Source organism: Gossypium arboreum, chromosome 8 (assembly GCF_025698485.1).
Source record: "Gossypium arboreum isolate Shixiya-1 chromosome 8, ASM2569848v2, whole genome shotgun sequence".
Lineage (NCBI taxonomy): Eukaryota > Viridiplantae > Streptophyta > Magnoliopsida > Malvales > Malvaceae > Gossypium > Gossypium arboreum.
In genome coordinates, this window is record NC_069077.1 from 4,420,615 (window position 1) to 4,446,232 (window position 25,618).

General features: G+C 34.4%; 3 protein-coding genes across 4 annotated transcripts; all 3 read left to right on the forward strand.

Annotated features, from left to right (window-relative positions):
• Positions 1–12,393: 12,393 nt before the first annotated feature.
• On the forward strand, positions 12,394–13,306 carry LOC108474741 (protein LEAD-SENSITIVE 1-like). Of its 2 annotated transcripts, XM_053018248.1 has the most exons (3): positions 12,394–12,533; positions 12,633–12,839; positions 12,978–13,306. In XM_053018248.1, exons 1-3 carry the CDS (start codon positions 12,428–12,430, stop codon positions 13,115–13,117), a joined length of 453 nt encoding a protein of 150 aa, XP_052874208.1. In that variant the 5' UTR covers positions 12,394–12,427; the 3' UTR covers positions 13,118–13,306. The 2 variants fall into 2 exon arrangements, with proteins under 2 accessions (XP_052874208.1, XP_017632244.1); XM_017776755.2 differs by having other exon boundaries at positions 12,633–13,306.
• Positions 13,307–19,824: 6,518 nt separating this feature from the next.
• Positions 19,825–20,955, forward strand: LOC128296474 (uncharacterized). The gene is made up of 2 exons (XM_053031707.1): positions 19,825–19,846; positions 20,006–20,955. Exons 1-2 carry the CDS (start codon positions 19,825–19,827, stop codon positions 20,953–20,955), a joined length of 972 nt encoding a protein of 323 aa, XP_052887667.1.
• A 198-nt stretch (positions 20,956–21,153) lies between these two features.
• On the forward strand, positions 21,154–22,234 carry LOC128296475 (spindle pole body component 110-like). Its single transcript, XM_053031708.1, has 2 exons — positions 21,154–21,831; positions 22,178–22,234. Exons 1-2 carry the CDS (start codon positions 21,154–21,156, stop codon positions 22,232–22,234), a joined length of 735 nt encoding a protein of 244 aa, XP_052887668.1.
• The last annotated feature ends 3,384 nt before the right edge of the window (positions 22,235–25,618 follow it).

The following is a 25,618-nucleotide window of genomic DNA, read 5'->3' on the forward strand; positions in this document are numbered from 1 at the left end:
GGCTCACTTCAAAACATCACATCCAGTAAGTTAGGATGCAACATTTTAAAACCTTCGAAACTAAGCTCGTCTTTCGAAAATTTCTATCTCGAAACAACAAAACGCCATATCCAGTAAGTTAGGACACTATGTTTTGAAATCTCGAAATAATTGTTTAAGTTTTGAAAACTAAAAATCACTTAGAAGGGTACTTGACTTGTAACGCCCCAATTTTCAGGAATCCTGTGAATGTTGGCATAGGTTTAATTATGTTAGTGGGCCTCTAGAAAGCCCAAGCTTAAGATAGAACCCGGTAATTTTAGTTAATTTTTGTTCCATAAGAAAAAGGGGGTAAAATTATGAAATAGGACCTATGTGAAAATGTTTGAAAATGCTATAGGCTAAATTGAAGTGACCAAATAAATAGGAGTGCAAAATAGGAGGATTTGCATGACAAACCTCCCATTTTACATGAAGTGGCCAGCCATCATGTTGTTATAGACAAAATGTACACTTGATATCCATAATTTATGGTACAAATTGATACAAATTGATAATAGGTTAGGTAAATGTTCCTTGATAATAGGTTAGGTAAATGTTTCATGATAATGGGTTAGGTAAATGTTTCATGATAATAGGTTAGGTAAATGTTTCATGATAATGGGTTAGGTAAATGTTTCATGATAATGGGTTAGGTAAATATTTCATGATAAGAATTTCATGTCTTTTGTATTAAAGAATTAAATGGATGAAATATGAAGTTTTATTAAAAGAAAAAGGGGTGAAAAGAACAAAGTTTTGTCCATCTTTATTCATCATAGCTGAAAGTTAGAGAAGAGAAAGGAGAGGAGAAAGCTCTTGAGTATTCGGTCATTAAGAGGAGGAAAATTGAAGGTAAGTTCTTGGTACCTTGCTTCTATTTTGAGGTTCACGAGTTCTTCTTGATTCTACCTTAACTCTTGAAGTATATTTTGATTTTTAGTTGTGTTGTGAGCATTTGATCATGAATTAAAATGAAGGAAATGGTTGTTGTTTCATGTTCTTTTGATGAAAAATGGAAGATAGGTGAAGTTGAGCCAAACAAATGAGCATGCATGTGCCTTAGATGTTAAAGGGAAAAATCAGCTAACATGTTGTGCTTTAAAATGATGAAATGGAGATTATACTTAAGTAAAATCATAGATATGTGATGATTGGTTGGTGATATACATGTTTAAATAACAAGCATGCAACATAGGTGTATGAAGGAGTGATTTGGTAAAAAATCTGCTTGGGACAACAGCAGTAACTTGACTTTGGAAAATCACCATAAATTGTGGGAGATGAATTAGAAGCTGAATAAATTATGTAATTAAATCTTATTGAGTCTAGTTTCTAATGAAATAAACAAGAACATATTTTGAATTCTTTACAATGAGAAATTTGATTCGTAATGAAGAGTGGTCAGATTAGTCAAATAGTGAAACATGGGAAACTTTGAGAAAAATCTGGTATTGATTGGCTAAACCAAAAATTCTGCAAATTTTATGGATATAAGATATATGAGTCTATTTTTAAGGAAAATTAACAGAACTTGATTTGGAGTTTCGTAGCTCCAGTTATAAATGATTTAGTGACTGTTGCTCAGGAAGACAGCTTGCAGTGAAATTATGATTATGTGGTAAACATTGACAAAAATTTGTTAATGAGTTGCTTATTGTTTTCTTATAAGCTTACTATGATCTGTAGGTGTGGTTGGCCGAATATTGTAAGGGTTAATACGTAGTTCGTATTTGAATAGTTAGATTAATGTGTTAGTAATCCAATTGTAGGCAGTTCGTGTGTGGATCTCGTCAGCATATCGTCGCAAACAGGTGTGTAACTAACACCCTCTTTCTTAGTCTGGATCGGCAAAAGTCGAAAAGCTGAAATGCCGAAAACCGGTATTTTGTAGATTTGTGAGTGTGCGAATGCTCGTAAGGTAAATCGATTAATGTTTTTGGTAAGCTGCAAAATTTGGACTGCAAAGTGCATGATTTCTGTGCCCTCGATATTTTTGGGCTTAATTGGTCAAAATTGGAATGATGGGCCAACGGCCCAATTCGGTAAGAACCCTCGATGCGTGATTACATTAGTACATGAAAAGTAGGAATATGTATGAAAAACCCTAAAATAGATAAATTACTGAAATACCTTTAAAATGGAAAATTTACGCTTTTACCCTAGGAGATAAATTATCGAAATACCCCTAGGGTTAAATTGACTTAAATGCATGTTTGATTGTTGTTATTTCTTGCATGCCATGTTGTTATTATCGATGCATGGGATTGGGATATTGATGAGGAAGTACTTGAAAGTGGCTTGTCCACATCTTGGAGGCTTTGCCTCAATTTATTTGATAATCGAGCAAAGCAAGGTGCAAGCTGTGGAGTGTTGGGTTGGGTGGGTTGAGCTATTCCCCACATGGAGTGTATGGCTGGTACGGGTGGAGTGTAGTGGTTGGTGGGTTGAGTAGTCTCCCAAATGGGCTTGCATATGTTTCTTGATGTTGCATGTATTTTGAAATGGGCCTATGGGCCATCATTATCTGAATAAGGGGCTAAGGCCCGTTTATTATAATCTGAAAAGGGCTCGCCCAAGACCACTATTACCCAAATGGGCTTGCATATGTTTACTGATGTTGCATGTATTTTGAAATGGGCCTATGGGCCATCTTCATTATCTGAATAAGGGCTAAGGCCCGCTTTATTGTAATCTGAAAGGGCTCGCCCATACCACTATTACCGAATGGGCTTAGCCCAATAGGCTTGAGTGACTTGGGCTTTGAATGGGTTTTCCTTACACCGAGTTTCCCAAACTCACCCTTTTATTTTCATCCACGCAGAAATCCCCAACCATAGTGGGCTTGGAGTGTGAGGGATTTTGAGTGGCCACCCGCTCTGAAAGTTTGATTTTCTTCGGTGAAATGGACATCCTTTTAATTACGTTTGAGGTTTTGGGCTTTTAAATATAATAAGGCCGCTTAATTATTTTTGATGGTTTTAATATGTATTACTAAGATAGGTAATACTTATTTTAACTATTGAAATTGGATAGCTTTAGGGCGTTTTCAAAAACAACAATTGATTTCAAAATAACACGACAACAAGCAAAGCTTCCGAATGAAAGTATTTTCCAAAATTAATCACTTTTCCTAAAATGACTTAATCAAATCGGTTTCCTAGAAATATCCATGACGTTAAGGTGTGGCAATGGCGGTATGCATGTCTAGGATTGGATCCGAAGGGAGCTTGGTATTTAAGCAATCCGATGGACTCACCACCTCTTTTCGGTTTCCTACGGTGCATGACTTCCTTTCACTTTAACCCTTAATGAATTAATCTTTTGAACATCAAGTATGATTTTCGGACTTAGAATGGAAATTTTTTTTTACATTTTGATGTGGCATGCCGGATCCGGCCATAACTTCTGGGCCGGGTTTGGGGTGCTACATGACTATTCGAATTCAACGAGAAAAGTCGCAACCTAGTAAGTTAGGGTACTACCTTTCTCGAAGTTTCCAAACATCAAGCATTGCCTTTTATTTGTTTTTTTTTAAATAAAACCTTGGAATATTATTTTAAATGACGTTTTAGGATGACATATTAATGCATCATGAAGCATAGATGTACAAAATATTCTAACATTTCCATACAAACATGAATAATATCATTAATACAAAACAAATAACATGAACATACGTTTAATGAAAAAATCATACTAGGGTAAATATAAGATAATAAACAAATAAAAACATAAGTAAACTAAAAGAAAAACATAATACATGCAAAAATTATACAACAATATATATCATAAAATAGCACATAAAAGAAATAATTAAACATAGAATATAAAAAAAATGAAACTATGCACAAATAAGATAAATGACATACACTAAAAAATGAATAAATAGAACATTTACAAATTATAAAAATATAATGCAATAGTTCAAAATACATGAAATGATAATATAATATATATATGCATAGAAAATATATATTTGAAAATAAACTATATAAAAGGTTAAATATTATAATATATAAAATACATAATCAAATGTATAAAAGATAGGAATAAATATACATATTTGAAAAATGAAGAAATTAAAATAAAAAAAGGTTGAAAAACTAAGATAGACGAAGAATAAAATAAGAACAAACCACAGAGAGTAAGAACGCAAAAGGGAGAGAAATTTGAGTGAATGCTTTCAAGAATTCTTATTGCTTCCCAAAACTCAAGTGATTTACAATGAAGGGAGAGACCTCTATTTATAGTTGAGCCTCCCCAAATCCAACGGTACAGATCAATTACATCAACGGTTAAGATTAAAGGATATCTACAAATTAAATCTCCAAGATTACAAGATCATATCTGCAAGATTACATATCATATCTAAGATTGTATCATATCTAAGATTGCATATCATATCTAAGATTGCATATCCTTAAAGATTATATCTCCATATGAGTCAAGCTTATAGATGGACCTTAAATCCTTTCAAGTAATGGGCCATTCCGATTGGGCCAAATTATATGTTTGTAATTTTGTACTGGACTTGGACTTGGAGTTTGTTTTATTTTTATTTTTTGGGGGGTTTATTATTTTAAATACTGAAATGGGCTGGGCAAAAATGGGCTATTACAATGAATATGGAAAATGTTTGATAAATGTGGTCATTCATAATTATGGAATTATATACCTCGTGTGTACTATTTGCATAAAGATGATATTTCAAATACTTTGGTTATTTAAGCTTAAATATGAAATAGTATGAAATCAAGATAAGTTGTTATGAAAATATATTTAGATTACAGAGATATGCTGATATATGTTGTATGATTACATAACGTGAAATTGTGTATATATATATGAGAAATTTAATGAGAATTGAGCCCATACATGTTTCTTATTATTTATATGAAGTGTACGACTGACAAGGGTGATGAAGTTATAAACAGAGAGTTACACGGGTTAAAAACACGGGCGTGTGACTCTCCAAAGTGTGAAAATTTTCTAAATGTTGCAAAAGTTTCATATGTTTACGGTTTGGTCCTGAACAACCACGAATGTATGTTTTAGATCCCGTAAGCCTATATAAGGGACTTTAAACATATTGTCGAAACCACTTTTAAAAATGCTAAATTTAATGAAAAAATGGGGAATTGACTTTAAAAAACGGAAATGGAGTCGCCACCGATCCTTTTTTGTTTAGGTGTGACCGGATCACCAAGAAGTTTGGTCATTTTAATAAAACATTTTGGTTTACTAAAACAATGATTTTGGTCTACGTAAATAGGAGAGAACGGGTCCGGGAGTCAGTTGCGTATGAGGAAGGGTTAGCACCCTCATTACGCCCAAAATTGGTACCAAATCGATTAAATACTGTCCTTATGTCTAAGATTTAAATTTTTTGAAATGTGGTTCCTTTTATAAACATTTGAATAACCCGAGTTGGTTGTCAAAATTCTCTTGTTTCAGAGGAATACAGTATCACATCCAGCACGATTGGACACGATCCTTTATACCCTCGAAACACAAGAAATTTTGAGTTTTGAAAAGTTTATATGTTGAAAACCGCAAAAGGATGCCTAATTATTTAGTCCAACGAGAAGGTCGAAACCCAACATAGTAGGGCACGACTCTTCGAATTTCAAGACATTGGACATTGCCTTATTTTAGAATTTGGAGAACGTGAGTGAAATTCTAAAGGAATATTTGATTATTTTGAACAAACAGGAGATCGCAACCCAGCACAATAGAGCACGATTCCCCGAATTGCCAAACATCGAGCACTACCTTCGTTTTGGAGAATTTTTAAAAGCATGAGTGAAATCCCAAAGGAATATTCGATTGTTTTGAACAAACGAGAAATCGCAACCCAACACGATAGGGTACGACTCTCCGAATTGCCAAACATCGAACATTTCCTTTGTTTAAAAGAGTTTTTAGAAAACATGAGTGAAATTCCAAGGGACATTAGATTATTTTGAGCAAACGAGAAATTGCAACCCAGCACGATAGGGCACGATTCCGCGAATTGCCAAATATCGAACATCGCCTTCATTTTAAAGAATTTTTAAATAGTTATAAAACCCGCTTAAAAAAAATTAATTTGTCTTGAAATCGGATGAAATAATTGATTTTTTAAGAGTTGAAAACCATAAAGCAACATTTTGTAAGCCAAAAGAAAAAAATAAAAACATGGGATGATGTATGCGCATAAATACCATGATAGACGAATGAAGATAATATAGCCTATTTAATCAACTAACAAAATAAATATGGCTAGCCTAAAAAATATAACCCAATTTCAATCATGCATGGAAAATAATTGATGTAACGATACCAAAACAAAAATTATAGTATAACAGTACATCGCACAAGACCAAATAAAACAATACACATGATAGTATGCCACAATAATATACAAAACCTAATATGATACAGTCAATACAAGGTATACAAAAACAAAATGAAAATAAAGAAATGTGGTATACAACTAGTTTGAAATATTAATAAACACGTAATGCCTAATACATGAATGGATGGATTTAAAAACTAGAGATATATGTAATCTTTTAAATAGATGGTATAGAACGAATATTCTAAGTCAAATAATATACAAAATGTAAAAAAAAAACATTTAAAAATACATACAGTGAAGGAGAATTTAATAATATATAAACATATAAAATAGTATTAAAATGTGAGATTCTAAATCAAAACAATATGTAACGAAATATGTTCTAAAATGACTTATATACATAGGGATATATATAGAGAAAAATTTAAGAGATTTCATAAAATAATTTTGTATGGGACTAAATATGTATATAGAGCTAAATTAATTTTATCATAAATTATATATAATGGACTAAAAAACTCACATGTACAAAGTATGTTTTTTTAAAAAAATGGGATATCTAGTTAAAATGACCATATACATATAAAAAGAAAAATAATTTAAATAACATATACACCATATATAAAAAGGATCGAATATGAGGATAAAATATAAATATTGATAAATATAAGACATATGAAAAATTTTTAAATGAATGATAAAACGATTTTAAGGATATATCAAGTTTTAAAATAAATAAATAAATAAATAAATAAATATATATATATATATATATATATATATATGTAACAACACAAAACAAATCGCATATATCTAAAATAAATAATATATGAAAACCTTAGATTAATAATAAAGTAATTGAAAAGTAAAAGGTATTACAAATTTTTAATTCAGTATTAAAAGAAAAGATTAAAACCTAAGTAGATATATGTATACATTATATAAAATATGATAAATAAAATAATACATGATAAAACCCTTTAATATAACTAGTAAAAAAGAACAATGATTTAAGATAAACATTATGTAGAATATTAAAATAAATGAAATAAAAGGGTTAAAATCCAAATAACTAAAGACCAAATCAGAACAGAAAACAAAATTCGGGGCGAAAAGTGTAAGAGAATAAGCGCATAAGGACCAGATTGTAACACTCACTGCAAAAAGGGACTAATAGGGAAATTATACCCTATCATCAAAACGGTGTCATTCCCCTGTCCTACCTTCAAAAGGTCAAAGGACTAAATCGAATCCAAATAAAACAAAAGAGTCCAAATTAAAAAAAATAAAAGAATGGGATTGAATCGCAGTAGGAATAAGGAGAGACTAAGAGCACAAATTTCCCATTAATGGGAAGCATGCGGATCCTCCCCGGGTCGGGTCACGCTCGCGCGGGTCATGCCAAATAGGTGTACACGGCGTCGTTTTTACTCCTTTAAAAGGACTAAAATCAGCCAAATTCGGCCGATCCTCCTTACCCCCCTTTTCTTCTCATTTGACAAACCCTAGATCCATCGATTCCCATCCCCCAAACAATCACCTACACATCATGCCTAGAGGACAAGATTTTTAGCCTCAAGGTCTCCCTTTGACTTCGATTTCAACAAAGTAGAGGGTGACCCATGGCGCATTTACCAGGTAAGCCCCTTTCCTCTTTTCTTTTTCTTATTTTCTTTCGCATATATGAACCACAAATCTAGAAAAAATGAAAACTAAAGGAAGTAAAGCATTTAGAAATCTTTTTCGAAAATCACCTTCTATATTTTAATACTCATAGTGTGCGCGTAAAAAACTTACAAGTGATTATCTTTAGGCTTTATAGCCGAGAGAAGAAAAAATAAAAATAAAATATACAATTTTTTGCTATTTTCTTGCATTTGGTGTGTGTACTGGTCTTTGTCAAAGCGCATTTGAGGCACTGGTGTAGTCTCTTTGGAAGGTACGGAGGTCGGGTCTTTGTCGATTAATGGCGATCTGCTGCTAGGGCTAGGGTTTGCCAAAATTTGGTTTAGTATTTGGGCCGTTTGGGCTCATTCTGGGTATTGGGCTTTAATTGGTTATTGGGCTGTTTTGTACTAAAGACTTGGACTGTGGACTATTGATTTGGTTTAATTATTTATTTTTTTGTTGTATTTTATCTTGGGTTTCTAGTGGGCCTGGGCAAATTGGCCCGTTTACAGCTGCCCCTCTTTGCTCATTGTCGTGTAACGAGAATAGACCAAAGACTATAAATGGGCCAATTTTGCCAGGATCTGCTGAGTCTCGACTTCTTTTGGCCCTTTTTTTCTTCAGGTAGCTTCAATATGCTCCACTGCAACTTCAGGGAGACATGGTTTGTGTGTTTTTATCCTGCTCTACTGCAACTTTAGATAGATAAGGATTGTGACTTCGATCTACTCCACTGCAACTTCAGGGAAACAAGATCTTGCAATCTTCGGCCTATTGCCCTACTACTTAGGGGGTTAAGGCTTGTTTTCTTCGATCTGCTCCACTGGAGACGAGATCTGCAATCTTCAGCGTACTCCACTACAACTTTAGGGAGCTAGGATGGTGGCTTAAATCTGCTTTACTGCAACTTCAGGAAGCCAAGATTCACCGTTTTCGATCCGCTCCACTGCAACTTCAGGGAAACAAGATCTACAATCTTTAGCTTACTCTACTACAACTTTAAGGAGATAGGATGGTGGCTTAAATCTTCTTCACTGCAACTTCAGGAAGACAGGATTCACCGTCTTCGATCTAATCCACTGCAACTTCAAGGTTTACCTTTCCGGCCACCGTGTACGATGGCCGGCGTCGACGACGGACGGCGGCTGACGATCGGCCGGTGACCGGTCCCCTGGCTGGATTCCCTTCCCCTCTCCCTTTTCTCTCCTTTTTTTTCTTTCTCCCCTTTCAAATGAATTTTTTTAAAAAAATTTTTAACTTTTATAGGGGACCAAAACGCCCCCGTTTAAACCAAAAACGACGCCGTTTTGGCCCCGAGTCAGGTCGACCAGACCCGCTCCAGGCCAGGATCGGCGTGTTTTTGAGTGGAAGGGCAATTTGCGCATTTGGCCCTTCCGTTTTTTCATGCATTTACAATCAGGTTATTCTTGCTTCTAATTCGGCCCTGGATTTTTTCAAGCTTTTCAATTTAGTCCTTGGCTAAACGCAGCGTTTTAACAGTTGGGAATATTGCGCTTTTGGTCCCTTTAGGTCACGCACGCGTTGTGATTTGGCCCGATTTCCCTATTTTGTTTCCAATTTCACCCCAAGAATTCTGTTCTGACCTCAATTTCGTCCCTTTTTTTTGGTTTTTGTTCTTAAATATCATTTGTAATATTAATTTCACTAGATTATTATTATATCATTGTTATTTATTATTATTATCATTGTTATATTATACCATACTTAATATTATTATTATTATTATATTTACTCTTATTGTTTATAAATATTAGTATATATTATTATTATGTATGAATATATATATACTCTTTAGATATGGTATTTTTACCATCATTATATTTACTATTATATTTAATATATTATTATTCATTTTCCTTACTTTATTATTATGTCATACTTTCTTTTGTATTTTTACTATTATCGTTATTATTATTTTATTATTATCTATTATTTATTAATATTATTAGTACATAGATATGCATGTGCGTATTTACGTAGTGTGTTAATATTTGTTTTTATTATTATCATTTTAATATATGTATATATTATTTGTATTTTTATATATTATGTATATTATTATTTTTATCAAACATATTATGTATATATTTTTTAATATCATGTTATTTATATATTTTATTACATATGTATATATCTTTAATATATATATATATAGGTATATCTTTATGTGAAATTGGTATTTTATGTTTTTAATATTATTATTACATTTATTTTATTCCTACTATATTTATTATTAATATTAGTACACATATTTTATTATTCTTGTATACATAGCTTATATATAGTATTATTTTCGTATATTTATTATTCTACCTATTATTTTCACCATCATCAGTTATTTTAATTTTATTTTAATGTATTTTTCATATATGTCATGTACATACATTTTCAATATTCATTTTATACATATATATGTATATATTATGTATATATTTTAACAATACAAGTTATATATATATTTTACTATTTTATGTATAGATTTCAAATACTATATATAGTATATTTCGACACTATTACTATTTATATATATATATATATATTTTACGTACATACTCTTAATATCATTATTATTATGTTTAATTCTCGATTACGCCTAATATCGCATACATCTTTATTGTTTGTAATATTATTGTCACACTTATATTTGCTTCAATATACTTCTAGATCTGTCTTCTATTTATTTTTATTTATTAATTTGCTTTGCATTATTTCAAAAATCTTATTCTTGTTTTTTAATAAGTAAGGCAATGTATCGATTTAACATTAAGCCGTAGATTTCATCGCTATGTTGGATGGAATTTGTCGGCCCGTATTAAAGACGGAACACTCTTCTGAAAAACCGAAAAAACTAAAATTTCTCGTCTTTTCAATCAGATCACGACTAAATGTTACATTGAACTTGTATTTTTGAAAATCAAGACAACACGTGTTTTATAATATACCAATTTTGGGCGTCGCGAGGATGCTAATACCTTTCTCGCGCGTAACCGACTCCCGAACCCTAATTTTTTCTTTACATGTAAAAACTATTGAAGACAATATATGAATATATTAATGATACTGATGAATATTTTATTAAACTAATTTTTTTTTGAAAAATTACAAGTACATATAATCAAAATCACTATACTAAAGGCACTAGATCCTGACGGATTTAAATCCTAAAACTCACTATATACCAAACTTACACTTATACAAAAAATCTAGATCACTTTCCACTAAATTTTTTCTCGAAAAAACATAGCTATAGAATCAAAGTGGTTCCTAATAGAATAATATAAAGCGCTAACTTTCGTACAAACTAAGTCAAGCTTCACATATATAGTTATTTTAGCCACGATGAAATCAGGGGAGTAGCTAGGGGGGTTGGTAGGGGCCTTAGTTTCTTCCTAAAATGGAAAATTTTTCATTTAAGTGCTTTAAATTTTTAAAAATTTAAATTAGTAAAAATAAAAATGCACTTTAGCCCCTTAAAAATGATAAAAATTGATTTAATATTTTAAAATTTATGAGGATATAAACTATTAAAATGGTGAAATTATATTTTTACTACCATAAAAATTACAATTTAATTTCGGTCCTCTAAAAAAATTTTCAGATTTCGCCACCAGATAAAATACAAATATATTACAATAACAATTCCTATCAAAGTATCTTACAAAATAGGACTACAAAATGTCTTAACAAAGTTTAGGATAGATAATGAAAATATCAAGATATTCTTTAACTCAGTCGATCCAATTCCCATAAAATAGGAAATTCGATTTGCATGATGAATTGAAATTCGATCAGTTATGATTTGTTCCTCCGTTAGATTAATCTTCTAAGACGTGCCATGAAAGCTTGCAACAGATTATGAGTTCAACATTCAAATAGATTTAGGTAAAAAGATTATCAGTTCTAAACATGATAAATTATTGTTTCAGCCTAGCTACAACATAAGTTGAAACTGCTCTTGTAGCTGAAACCATAATTTCTCCAACACAGGTTTCATCTGCACCACATTTATAGAGCATTATTTATGATGAAACAACTATATTTTCCAAATAATTTAAATATATTTCAAATCTATCCGTAAAATTAGAGCTAAAGGTTATAGGCAGTAGGGGCTTTAATGCAACTAAAATCATGTCAAGCATTTACATTGGTATGTAAACTGGCACCATTGAAGGAACGTTTGATTCCTTTGAACAATATTGTCTAGCAAGCATCAGAACCTCCTTTCCAAAACTTTCAAAGCATAATTATATGTTTTCTCTTTATTACATTTGATTCTCGATTTTTTGTCGCTTCTTCTAATCACATCTACTATAAATTTGTCTTAGTTTTTTGCTAAAAACACAACTTAAAACAAAAGATTTTAACTAGAAATAAAAAATGGGACAGCCACAAAGCAAACCAAGCAAACCAAGCATACCAAGGTTTCCTCAACCAGGGGATCACATCTACTGTGAAAGAAAGGGAGGTCTCTATGATCACCATGGTTTGCTTCTATTTCTTTTCAATTTTTTATCCATATACCCAGAAGATCATAACATGTATACACACACAAACATTGGGTGTTTCTGATTGAGCACTGCAGGAATATATGTGGGGGACGACATGGTGATTCATCTCCAGGGAGCAGCCAAGAAACTTGGGGAGCTACCTACATGCCATAAATGTGGAGACAAGCGAGTCGTAAATGGTGAAATAGCAAAAGTATGCATAGATTGTTTCCTTGATGGTGACACGCTCCAGATCTATGAGTATGGAGTTACCTATCCAGAATTCTCTAAAAGAAAACGTGGTACTTGTTGCCCACGCTATTCCAGGCCTCCCCATTTAGTTATTAGCGCCGCAACTGATTTCCTTGAACGGAATGGGTTTGGCCCCTACGACATGTTTACTAACAACTGTGAGCACTTCGCTGTGTGTTGCAAAACAGGCTCTGCCGACAGTTACCAGATTGAAGGCCATATTGAAGGAGTTATTGATACTGGTCCCTTTGCTATGGTTGGTGCCTCTGTTGTTGTGGCAGCTTATAGTATTTCGAAAGGCGTTAGCCAAAAATCAAGCTCCTGGTAACTTCTGCCTGCAACTCATTCACGGGACTTCAATTACATCTTGCTTATAAGTATGAACCATGTTAAGAAGATCTTATATCCCAATAAACTTAACAGTCAAAACCAACTAGTGCTGAAATTCACCTATATGCAAATATGAATTATTTATCATCTTTTGTTTATAAATACTAAAAAATTATGAGGGTAGAAATTGCATATTTGATATATAAGTGTGTGTTTCAAAACAATATAAAATAAATAATAAAATATATGATTTGAAACTAATAATAACAATACATATGCAAAATGCACAAAATTAAAATGAAAAATTAATTTAAATTGTAAGTAAAAAAATTTAAATAGATAAATACATCATATTAAGAATATCAAATGCACTCCAATTGCTTATCATTGGTATTGTTATTTTCTATAGCACTTAAAATGCTATTGTGTTAATATGTTATCAAAATGTTATCATATTGGAGAAAGGAAAATTCAGTATTAAAAATATTTTTTCTTTGAAAAGATATAATATGGAGTTGATCCGTGACATTAACTCAATCAACCATGTTATCTATACTAGAAATCTTATTATATGCGTATAACGCCCCGAATTTTGGGCCTAGAAGTTTAGAGATTGAGCATAGGGGCAATGAGGAGGTCGCACGTAAATGACTAGTTGTACCCTTTAGAAACAAGAATGGACCTACTGGTCTGGTGGTTAAGTGAGTGTTAGCATACCTTGAGGATCCGGGTTTGAGATGTAGAAGGTGCATTTTTGGGGAGTCTATGTTTTATTTATTTTATTTTATTTATTTTGGTTGTTTTCAGTTATTAAATATTAGTTACTATATTTTTATTTTTAGTTTGGACGTTCCTTTGCTTTTCTTTTTGTTTTGTCTTCTCCTGTTCTTTTTCTTTTTGGGGAGTTGTTGTGAGTGCTTTGGAAGCGTTTTGCCTACAAATTCTGGATTGTCGCGCCTCTGTCGTCTACTTCGTCGTCAAAATAGGTGTGGGATTAGAAACCTTGTCTTTACATTATCGTTTTTGCAAAATTTCTATTTCGACATATTTTTTTTTTTGTGTTAACCCGAAGATCTTGGGTTCCAGACATTGGAAGTGAGGAGGAACTGCTACTTTCTGATATATTTTTGATAGGGCAAAGATTAGGGATGATTCCGGTGGCTTAGATGGTGGTTTCGGGCTAGCACACGGCCTTGTGGATTTGGGAATTAGGGTTTTCGGTCAATTTTGGATGCCAAACGGTCGTGTGGCCAATTTGGGGATTTTGTCGGAGTTCACACGGCTGTGTTCCTTAGGCACATGGGCGTGTGAGTTTGGGAATTAGGGATTTGAGTTTTTGTGTCACACGGCCTAGCTAGACGGTCGTGTCCTCCCTACACTTTATTTTAGTGATTTTGGACAGAGAGTTACATGGCCTGTTCACGCGGCCATGTCCCTGCTTCACACGGGCGTGTACCTCTGTTACACGGTTGTGTGCAACCCTTCACACGGGCGTTTGGACCCCCACGCGGCCGAGCACATGGGCGTATGGCCCTAACTCGCCAAGTTCTGATTTTAGGGCAATTTAAGTGCAATCTCAACTCTATGTGTAACCCCTTACCCGTATTCCGAGCCTAGAACAGGGTACAAGGCATTACCGAACTTAATACCATCATTCATGTAAAAATCAGCCATAAAATTTCTTCTAAATTAAAAACTTTCATACATATGTGTAAACGGGCCAATTTGCCCGGGCCCACTAGAAACCCAAGATAAAATACAACAAATAAATAAATAATTAAACCAAATCAATAGTCTACAGTCCAAGTCTTTAGTACAAAACAACCCAATAACCAATTAAAGCCCAATACGCAGAATGAGCCCAAACGGCCCAAATACTAAACCAAATTTTGGCAAACCTTAACCCTAGCAGCAGATGCGCCACAACTGGACAGCAGCCCTAGCCTCCATACCCTCTAGCAGCCACGCCCGTGCCTCCGTACGTCAGCACAGCACCCGTACCTGCACACCAAACCCAAGAAAACAATAGACGCAAGAAAATAGCAAAAAATTGTATTTTTTATTTTTATTTTTTCTTCTCTCAGCTATAAAGCCTAAAGAGAATCACTTGTAAGTTTTTTACGCGCACACTATGAGTATTAAAATACAGAAGGTGATTTCCAAAAAAGATCTCTAAATGCTTTACTTCCTTTAGTTTTCATTTTTTCTGGATTTGTGGTTCATATATGCGAAAGAAAATAAGAAAAAGAAAAGAGGAAAAGGGGCTTACCTGGTAAATGCGCCATGGGTCACCCTCTACTTTGTTGAAATAGAAGTCAGGGGGAGACCTTGAGGCTAAAAATCTCGTCCTCTAAGCATGATGTGCAGGTGATTGTTTGGGGGATGGGATTCGATGGATGAGAGGGGATCTAGGGTTTCTCAAATGAGAAGAAAAGGGGGGTAAGGAGGATCGGCCGAATTTGGTTGATTTTAGTCCTTTTAAAGGAGTAAAAATGACGCCGTGTACACCTATTTGGCATTACCCGCGCGCACGTGACCCGACTCGGGGAGGATCCGCGTGCTTCCCATTAATGGGAAATTTGTGCTCTTAGTCCCTCCTTATTCCTACTGCGATTCAATCCCATTCTTTTATTTTTTTAATTTGGACTCTTTTGTTTTATTTGGATTCGATTTAGTCCTTTGACCTTTTGAAGGTAGTACAGGGGAATGACACCGTTTTGATGATAGGGTATAATTTCCCTATTAGTCCCTTTTTTGCAGTGAGTGTTACAATCTGGTCCTTATGCGCTTATTCTCTTACACTTTTCGCCTCGAATTTTGTTTTCTGTTCTGATTTGGTCCTTAGTTATTTGGATTTTAACGCTTTTTTATTTCATTTATTTTAATATTCTACATAATGTTTATCTTAAATCATTGTTCTTTTTTACTAGTTATATTAAAGGGTTTTATCATGTATTATTTTATTTATCATATTTTATATAATGTATACATATATCTACTTAGGTTTTAATCTTTTCTTTTAATACTAATTAAAAATTTGTAATACCTTTTACTTTTCAATTATTTTATTATTAATCTAAGGTTTTCATATATTATTTATTTTAGATATATGCGATTTGTTTTGTGTTGTTATATATATATATAAATATATATATATATATATATTTATTTTAAAACTTGATATATCCTTAAAATCGTTTTATCATTCATTTAAAATTTTTCATATGTCTTATATTTATCAATATTTATATTTTATCCTCATATTCGATCCTTTTTATATATGGTGTGTAATCACCAAAATTTGCCCGGATTATTAAAACTAAAAGTTAATAGATAAATAATTAAATATTTATTTATTTAATTTAAACAGTCTATAAAAGTTTTTTTTACAAAGCCCAAATACACGATCAACAAACCAAATAGCCCGTTACATTTGTAACCTAATCAGGCCCAAACTACCCAGCAGACCCACAAACACCCGTGACCTAATTAAAACTAGCTAGCCCAAATTCAAAAAGCCCAATTGGTCCAGCTTGTTACACCAAGGCAGGAAACCCTAGGGTTTCTGCCTTTCTCCTCGCGCATAGCGAAGCTTCGAAGCAATTTCAACGGATGCGTCTGCTCGTCTCTCACGACGGTTCAGTAACCCTCCATCAGCGCCGTGATCAGTGCACGCGTCTACACCAGCATGGTCACTGCCGGATCCCTCGCTCGATTGCCTGCAAGAAAAGGAAACAAATAGTAGATACGCGAAAAAGCAGAATAGAAAATGGCAAGGAAATCATAGCACATCAGTCAAAGACACAATAAGAATCAGAGATTTCTTTCCTTATGTAACAAATCCGTAGGCTATAAAAAGCCCTTTGTAACTCTTGTAACGATATACGCGCACAGATACAGAAATAAAAAAACAAATATAAGCAGTTTCAAAGGTGATAATCGAGTGACTTGTTCTTTTTTTGGCACATATATATGAACTGTTTAGCAAAATACTAGGGGTATTTGAGAAGGAGAAGGACTACCTGTTCTGGATCTTGAGAGACGAGGATTTTTAACCCTCCGATCCTCGTATACAGTGGCCCTTAGGACGGTGGCATGGGGTGTGGTGGTGAAGGTGGCGTACAAGGCGTGGCATACAAAGGCCGAGCCTGAGCTCCTTCTTCTCTCTTTTCGAGAGAATTTTTAGTTTTTTTTTTAAATCGGGTGCAAATGAATTTTAAGTGAGATGGTAGCTTATATAACTTGAACAAACGGCGCTGATTCTGCGACCCCCGTGATCCGCGTGTTGACCCGATTACCCGGGAGGATCGCGCATTTTTTAAAATTGAGTTAATTACCCAATTGGTCCTCTCGCAATTTTTATACTTTTAATTTCATTTTATTTATTTGTTTATTTGGTATTAATATTTTAATTGCATTTCAATTCGACCCTCCCAATGATTTACAATCGTATTAGGGAAACGGTGACGTTTTGGGAATAGGGCTATTTGCCTAATGACTCCTTTGATTTCGTGAATGTTTCAAATTGGGTCTTAATTCAGTTTTAGCTTTGTGAATTTGCCCTATAATTTTGTTAAACATCAAATTTAGTCCTATATTTATTATATTATTCTATATATATATTGTATTATTTGTTTATTTTAATTTTACTTTTATATTATATATTATTAAATTGTTTTATTATGAGTATATTTTTAATTATATATTGTTATTACTTATTATATATATTATTTTCCTTAAATTATTATTTTACATCTTTTTATATATTATTATATTTTCACATATATTATATTTATTAATTACTTATACATATATATATATATATATATATATATATATATATATTGTTTTATATGTTACTTTATATCTATTATTTTTCTTATATGTTTATATTACATTTTATTATATAATCTTTATTATGTTTTATTTTCATATTATTTATTGTTTTTATATATATGTATATCATGTATCATAAATTATATTATTATATATTATTTTAAAAAATGTAAAGCATTATTATTAAATCATATTTTTAACCCACGGTATATACATGTTTTTATTAATTATTTATTTATTTACTATATATTATTTCTTTTTAAAACTAATGTTGTTATATTATGAAATCTTTTACATATTTCTAAACCAATATATTATCATATAATTATTATTCTTTTATTATATTATCTATTAAATATTATTTTAAAATGGTTATGAAATGTCTTGTTTTTAATTGTATGTATATTTTGTTAGCAATCAATTACTCCTTTTTATATATTAGTTTCTTTTCACGTGTTTTATATTGTATGTATCACGTATGTGTTAAGTTTATTTTATTATAATATGCACTATATTTCTTTTATTTGTATATCATACATTATTTGATTTATGTTTTTATATCATACATCATTTAAATATTATTTCGTGTGTTTATGTACTTTGTTTATTCATTTTCAATACATGTTATACATATATCTTTGTTTGCATTTTTTGCTTCAGTATGTATTATTCTTTATATCATAGTATTCATTTTTATCTACCTAGTACAATAATATATTATTATGATTTATAATGTAATACGATTTTCCACGCATCATCTTTAAAAAGACAAGGCTCTAAAATTTTCACAAAATGTAAAGGCAATACTTGGTGTTTGGAAATTTCAAAAAGTAGTCCCTAACTTATTGGGTTGCAACTTTTCTCGTTAAGTTCGAATAGTCAAGTACCCTTCTAAAGTTTTTAAAGGATTTCAAATATAAATGACTGTCTTGGAATTGCAAAGTGATATGTCCTAACTTCTTGGATGTAACATTTTTTGTTTTGAGATAGAGATTTCTAAGGGCTAACTTATAGTCGATACTTTGATACAAGTAAACCCAAATTTTCAAATATTTTAAAGAGGATTATATCTTAAAATTTTAAATTTTCGACATTAAAGACATTTGATAATCAATTAGGTACCAATTTTTGGGCATTACGAGGATGCTAATCCTTCCTCGTACATAACCGACTCCCGAACCCATTCTTTTACTTCGTGGACCAAAACTAATGATTTTAAAACAAAATGTTTTAAAGGTGATCCAATCACACCTAAAAAGATTGGTGGCGACTCCCGTTTTCGTTTTTTTAAAATCGATTCCCATTTTCCAAAACTCAATTTGAAAATGGTTTCCACAGCTTGGCGACTCCGCTGGGGACGTTTAAGAGAGTCAAGCCGTGTAATTGATTATCTCTTGTCTTAATGTCGAAAATTAAAAATTTTAAAATTTAATCCTCTTTGCATTACATGTGTTTGTATTATTGCATGTGTTGCTATATTCTAATGCGCATTGCATTTGCATGACTATTGTGGTCACACCCTCAAGTGGGAGTGAGAAGCTACGCCTTCGTGAGGTTTTCGCCTCCGTGCAGGATAGTGGATCACTTTCGGGATACATTCGTACCTATGGTTTCGTGAGATTTTCATCTTCGTGTAGCCATAGGGAAATGTATTCCCCTGAACTGAACTCGATTCAAATGAGCCTATAATGGGTGAGGATCGAGGAATCTGTTGGTTCAGGTACCTCAAACTTTAGAACCAACCTCATATAGAAAAAACCGTAAGAGCCCAACTTAGTTAGAGTTAAACTTTAGATATTACCCTTATAAATTATTGTTGAGATTTATTGATATCATGTGATACTGACTATTTCTTTTTTTTTTGTTTGCATGACATTTTGCATTTACAAAGGTATCAATTCACGGTCAGTGTCTAAATTAGAGAGTTTTATTATGGAGGACGGACTTCTTGATAGAGTGGAGGGTAACGCCAACGTCCATAGATGGTCTGAGCAAACTCAGTTAGAAAAGGGAGATAGTATAGCTGTGGGATATGTATCGGAGCTGTCAGGATATACTCACATCAGTGTTACGCAGAATAATCTCCAAGAGCTTAAGGAGATTTGGGATCAATGGGGCAGCGAGACTAAACAGTTATTCTATGGTAATTACGGAGACTTACCTTACTTGCTCGATGTTCAAATAGATGAGCATTTGTTCCGAGCCCTGGCTCAGTTTTGGAATCCAGCGTACAGTTGCTTTACTTTCAGGGAAGTAGACTTGGTGCCTACCGTAGAGGAGTACACTGCCTTGTTACGATGTCCCAGGTTCCAAGCGGATAGAATCTATTCTCGAGCTGTTAATGTCCCTACCTTTTGGAAGAAATTGATGGCTATTACAGGGATGAGCGAGCAGTGGATTACAGCCAGGATTAAAGAGAAAGGTGAGTGCAAGTGCATTTCATGGGACGCTTTGAAGGGCCTGATTTTGACGCATCCCGATGAAACAAAAAGGGTAGATGTATTTGCCTTAAGTTTGTACGGATTGATGGTGTTCCCTAGGGCTTTGGGATATGTGGATGAGGCAACCACAGATCTTTTCCATAGACTCAATAAGAGGGTCACTTCTGTCCCTGCAATTTTGGCAGAGACATTCAGGTCCTTAGGCACATGTAGAAAAGCTGGTGCAGGCAGGTTTGTTGGTTGTGCACAATTACTTCTAGCTTGGTTCTATAGTCATTTTTGGTTGATAGATAAGGTTGTTTGTCGGGTTTTCTTCGAGGATTACTCACCACTGAAGGATATAGTTGCTTCAACTAGGAAAGTTGATGTTCCAGAGGAGAATTGGATGGCACTACTACAAAATCTTCAGCCGAAAGATGTTGAGTGGAGAGCTCCGTGGATGATTCCTAGTGAGATTCTTTACCGTTGCGGCAGTTTCGATTGGGTCCCTTTATTGGGAATTTGGGGTGCCATTGGTTATGCCCCCTTGCTCGTGTTAAGGCAATTCGATTTGAGGTAGTTCGTGCCAGCAACTCATGGGCTAATTCAAAGTGAGTTCGCATATAGAGGAGCAGATTACAAGAAAAAGGTCGGTGAGATCTCTAGCGCTTGGAACAAGACGTGTCAGTTAAAAGGAGTAGTTATTGGCCCTGCTACGACTCCAGAATATGTTGAATAGAGAGGTAGAAGGATTAATGATAATATTCTTGAGCCAAATATGGAAGGAGCTCGACCAATGGAGGAATATCTACAAGTGATGCCTTCGGAGTTAGAAATTATGAAGCAAGAATTTGAGAGGAAAAATCTGGAGCTCGAGAAAAGGATAGCAAAGCTTGAAGAAGAAAAGATGTACTTGAGTTTAGATACTGATGTCCAGAAGATGGAGGTTGAAAAAGAAAGAAAGGAAAAGAGGAAGATTGAAGAGGATAGAGATGACTTGAAGGAACACTACAAAAAGGCACAGGTATCCTTGAGAAAAGCGAAAATAGGAGGGTCTTCAGATCAGTTGCAAAAAGAGGTCCAAGAAGGAAAAGCTAGAGCTGAGTACTGGGAAAAGAAGTTTCAGGAGATGCAATCACGAAATTTGGCATTGGAAGAAGAGAATAAAGAGTTGAAGTCTAAAGTAACTGAGCTTGGAAGATCCCTTCGTTGGCATCGCAACCAAGATTCTACAGTTGAGTTAAAAGAGCTAAAGATTAAAGTTGAAGATTTGGAAGCAGCATTACAGGAAGGTAAACTTCAGATCGAGCAACTTGAGATGCAAGGAAATTATCTGAAGGGAGAGCTTCATCAGTCTAGAGGGCAGATTAGAGAAAGGGATCATGTCATGGAAGAAGCCATAGCTCAGATTCGAGATGTTGCTGAATATGTGCAAGACTTGGCTGTACGAGCCGATGTATTGAGTATGATGTGTGGGACGTCGTCAGACATAGGAAGAGAGCTAGCCCTTTTATTAAGTAGAGTTAAAACTTTGGGCATTAGGGCGAAAGCGTACTTGTAATCCATTTATATGTAAAGATATTCTTTTTCTAAATAAAGTTTTCTAAATGGGATTGAATCGAGATTGATGCCTTTGTTGCATTCATACATTTTGCATTACATCATATCATATGCATTCAAGGTTATAGAAAGACCCTAATTAGTTAAAGTTTCTTTATAAAGGTAGAAAAGAAAAACTGGAAATTACACATCCTTACGGCACTCGCACTAAAACTAAGAACATGGATCAAAGGTTTGAGCAGCTTGCAAAAGGATATGCAAGACCGATTGCAAAACGATTAGCTAAAATGCGAGAATGAGATGAGGAGCAAATGATGGAAGCTTGGAGGAATATAATGGCGAAATGGCTCGATTCATCGAGGGCCACCGAGAAAGGAAAAGCTCCTATGGCCATCACTGAAGAGGAAAATGAGGGTCCTCCTCCAGGTTTTACACCGCCGTATGTATCATTGCAAACTGAGGCACCTCCTAGAAGGCCATCTACTACTTGTGAGGCTTCAAAGATGGGCCGATTGATCTTTGGTGTCCATGTGAATTTCCCGATTGGTTCAGGACTTAATATGGGTGACAATCTTACTAATCCTCTTGTTCCCGATCTAGATATGGTGGAAAAAGATGATTTGAAGGTCGAAGCTGCAAGGAAATTGGATGAACACTGCAGATGGTTAGAAGAAAAGTTCAAGGCTTTGGAAGGCACTGGCAATAATCATGGGGTTGATGCCAAGGACTTAAGTCTAGTCCCAAACCTAGTGTTACCTCACAAATTCAAAATGCCAGAATTTGAAAAGTACAATGGCACTACTTGCCCAGAGGCTCACATCACAATGTTTTGCAGAAGGATGACGGGGTATGTAAATAATGACCAGCTGTTGGTTCAATATTTTCAAGATAGTTTAATAGGTGCGGCAGCCAGATGGTACAATCAGTTGAGCCGGGCTAGAATAAGTTCATGGAGGGATCTTGCACAAGCCTTCATGCAACAATACAATCATGTAACAGACATAACCCCTGACAAGATTACCTTACAAAACATGGAGAAGAAGCCTAATGAGAATTTTAGGTAATATGCACAGAGGTGGAGAGAGGTAGCGATGCAGGTCCAACCACCACTGTTGGAGAAGGAGACCACTATGTTATTTATTAATACTCTGAAAGCCCCATTTATTACTCATATGATTAGAAGCACTACTAAAAGTTTTGCGGACATAGTTATGGCAGGAGAGATGATAGAGAATGCCATAAGAGGGGGAAGAATTGAGGGGGAAGTAGCCAAAAGATCAGCCCCAAGAAGAAAAGACAACGAGGTAAACAATACAAGTGATTTCAATTCAAAAGCAGTCACAGTTAGCCAACCCAAAGTAGCCACAGTTGGGCAACAAGGCTCTCAAAAGTAGGAATCCAACACTAGGCATGAGAGGATGCAATTTACACCCATACATGTGACGTATAGAGAGCTCTATTAAAATCTATATGATGCACATGCTATAGCCCCTTTTCATTTAAAACCATTACAACCTCCGTATCCTAAATGGTATGATGCAAATGCCAGATGTGAGTATCATGCTGGAATATCGGGGCACTCAATCGAGAATTGTATTGGATTCAAGAAAGCCGTAGAGAGGTTGATCAAGAATGGGGTTCTGAAATTTGAGAATACCTCAAGTACGGAGAATCCTTTACCAAACAATTACAATCAGGGAATAAATGCCATTGGTAAAGTCGGTAAAATAAGGGAAAAGGAAAATGTTGGGGAGATAAGGATACCTATGAGGGTAATCTGGGAGGAGATGATGAAGAGAGGTATGTTGACTTCTAAAAATGCATGGGACTACGGTGAGTTCCGTGAAGATTGCGAGGAATTCAAGGCCTTGGTGCAAGGCTTTATAGACAACAAAGAGCTACAGGTTTATGAAGGTAGCTCTAGTGAAAAGCAAGTATGTGTGCTAGAAAATGAACAGCAAAGAACCAGTAGACCAAGGATTATTATCTCCCTGCCAGGGAATAATGAAATGGGGACACCAGCAACGCCTAAGGTTATTATCCATACACCTACTCCTTTCCCTTACAAGGATAGCAAGAAAGTACCATGGAGTTATGACTGTAGTGTGACGGTGCCAGGAGAAGGAAACATAGCCAGTGCATCTAAAGATGTACGAGATGAAGGTTCCTATATGCGGAGTGGGAGGCGTTATGATATGGGGGACGTCAATGTAGAGCCCACAAAACCCAAGAATGTTGAAATTAAGAAAAAGAGTGAAGTACCTGTTAACGAGCCCGTAGGTGAGGAGGAGGCTAAGAAATTTCTAAAGTTCCTTAAGCATAGTGAGTACAGTGTGGTCGAGCAGTTGCATAAACAACTAGCACGCATATCGATTTTAGCCTTACTGCTAAGCTCTGAAATACATCGAGAAGCGTTGTTAAAAGTACTCAACGAGACATATGTCACTCATGATATATCTGTCAATAAGTTGGACCGGTTGATAAATAACATTAATGCCGATAATTTCATCTACTTTAATGATGATGAAATTCCACCTAGGGGCATAGGGTCAACTAAGGCTTTGCACATCACCACTCGTTGCAAAGGATACACGCTTCCAAGTGTACTCGTTGATAATGGGTCCGCTTTGAACATCCTTCCATTATCTACATTGAATAGATTGCCCATCGACAGTTCGTACATGAAGACGTGTCATAATATGGTAAGAGCCTTTGACGGAACTGAAAGGAAAGTAATAAGGCGGATTGACATCCCTCTAGAAATTGGACCAAATACATACGAAGTTGACTTCCTGGTAATAGATATCAAGCCCTCCTATAATTGTTTGTTGAGGAGGCCATGGATACACTCAGCAGGAGCGGTGCCTTCTTCACTGCACCAAAAATTAAAGTTGGTGACAGACGGACGCTTGATAACCATCAATGCAGAAGAGGACATCATAGTATCTGTTACCAGTAAAGCCCCTTATGTGGAGACAAATGAGGAGGCTATCGAGTGTTCTTTTCGTTCCTTGGAAATTGTTAATGCCACCTTTATTTCGGAGGGAAGCGAGGTGCCGCTTCCCAAAATATCTAGAGCAACAAGGATGGCCTCGCAAATAATGATGGGGAAAAGAACATTGCCAGGAAAAGGACTAGAGTTGCAAGGAGGGATTCAAGTCCCAAAATTGATAGAAAAGAAGGATCGTTTTGGTTTGGGTTTTAAGTCAGACTATAAACAAAAGAGACAGGAGATGGAAAAGCGTCAAGCGAGAAGGAATGCGCATTTGAACGGAGGAGAGGTGGACTGGGAACTGATGATATTCCCACCTATATCCAAAACCTTTAAGTCTAGAGGGTTGCTGGTAGAAGAGAGCCATCAGATCAATGTTGTACATAGTGAGTGGTTTGGACAGGAAAACCTCGAGGGTATTCGCCCTTATGAACCGAGGAGCTCTTTAAACAATTGGACTGCGGAGGATTCACCTGTAGTCTTTAGAAATTTTTCAGAGTAATTCTCGAAACATGTTTATTACTCTAGAGCCTAGGAGTAGTAAGATTACATTTATGAGAATAGGCTTATGTTCATCTATTATTATTCAAATAAAGCATAACTTTTACCAATTTAAAAGAGTATTGTCGCATTTTTTTTATCAACCGATATTCTTTTAAATTCTAACAACTTCTATTCTTTTATTCATAGC

Excerpts from the sequence above, each read along its gene's own strand:
- LOC128296474 (XM_053031707.1), top strand. The coding sequence starts at position 19,825 with ATGACATTTTGCATTTACAAAG. Across the intron at positions 19,847-20,005 it reads GACATTTTGCATTTACAAAG|GATATACTCACATCAGTGTT; the intron begins GTATCAATTCAC and ends CGGAGCTGTCAG.
- LOC108474741 (XM_017776755.2), top strand. The coding sequence starts at position 12,428 with ATGGGACAGCCACAAAGCAAACCAAGCAAACCAAGCATACCAAGGTTT. Across the intron at positions 12,534-12,632 it reads AGGTCTCTATGATCACCATG|GAATATATGTGGGGGACGAC; the intron begins GTTTGCTTCTAT and ends TGAGCACTGCAG.
- LOC128296475 (XM_053031708.1), top strand. The coding sequence starts at position 21,154 with ATGGAAGGAGCTCGACCAATGGAGGAATATCTACAAGTGATGCCTTCG. Across the intron at positions 21,832-22,177 it reads ACTTGGCTGTACGAGCCGAT|CTTGCAAAAGGATATGCAAG; the intron begins GTATTGAGTATG and ends AGGTTTGAGCAG.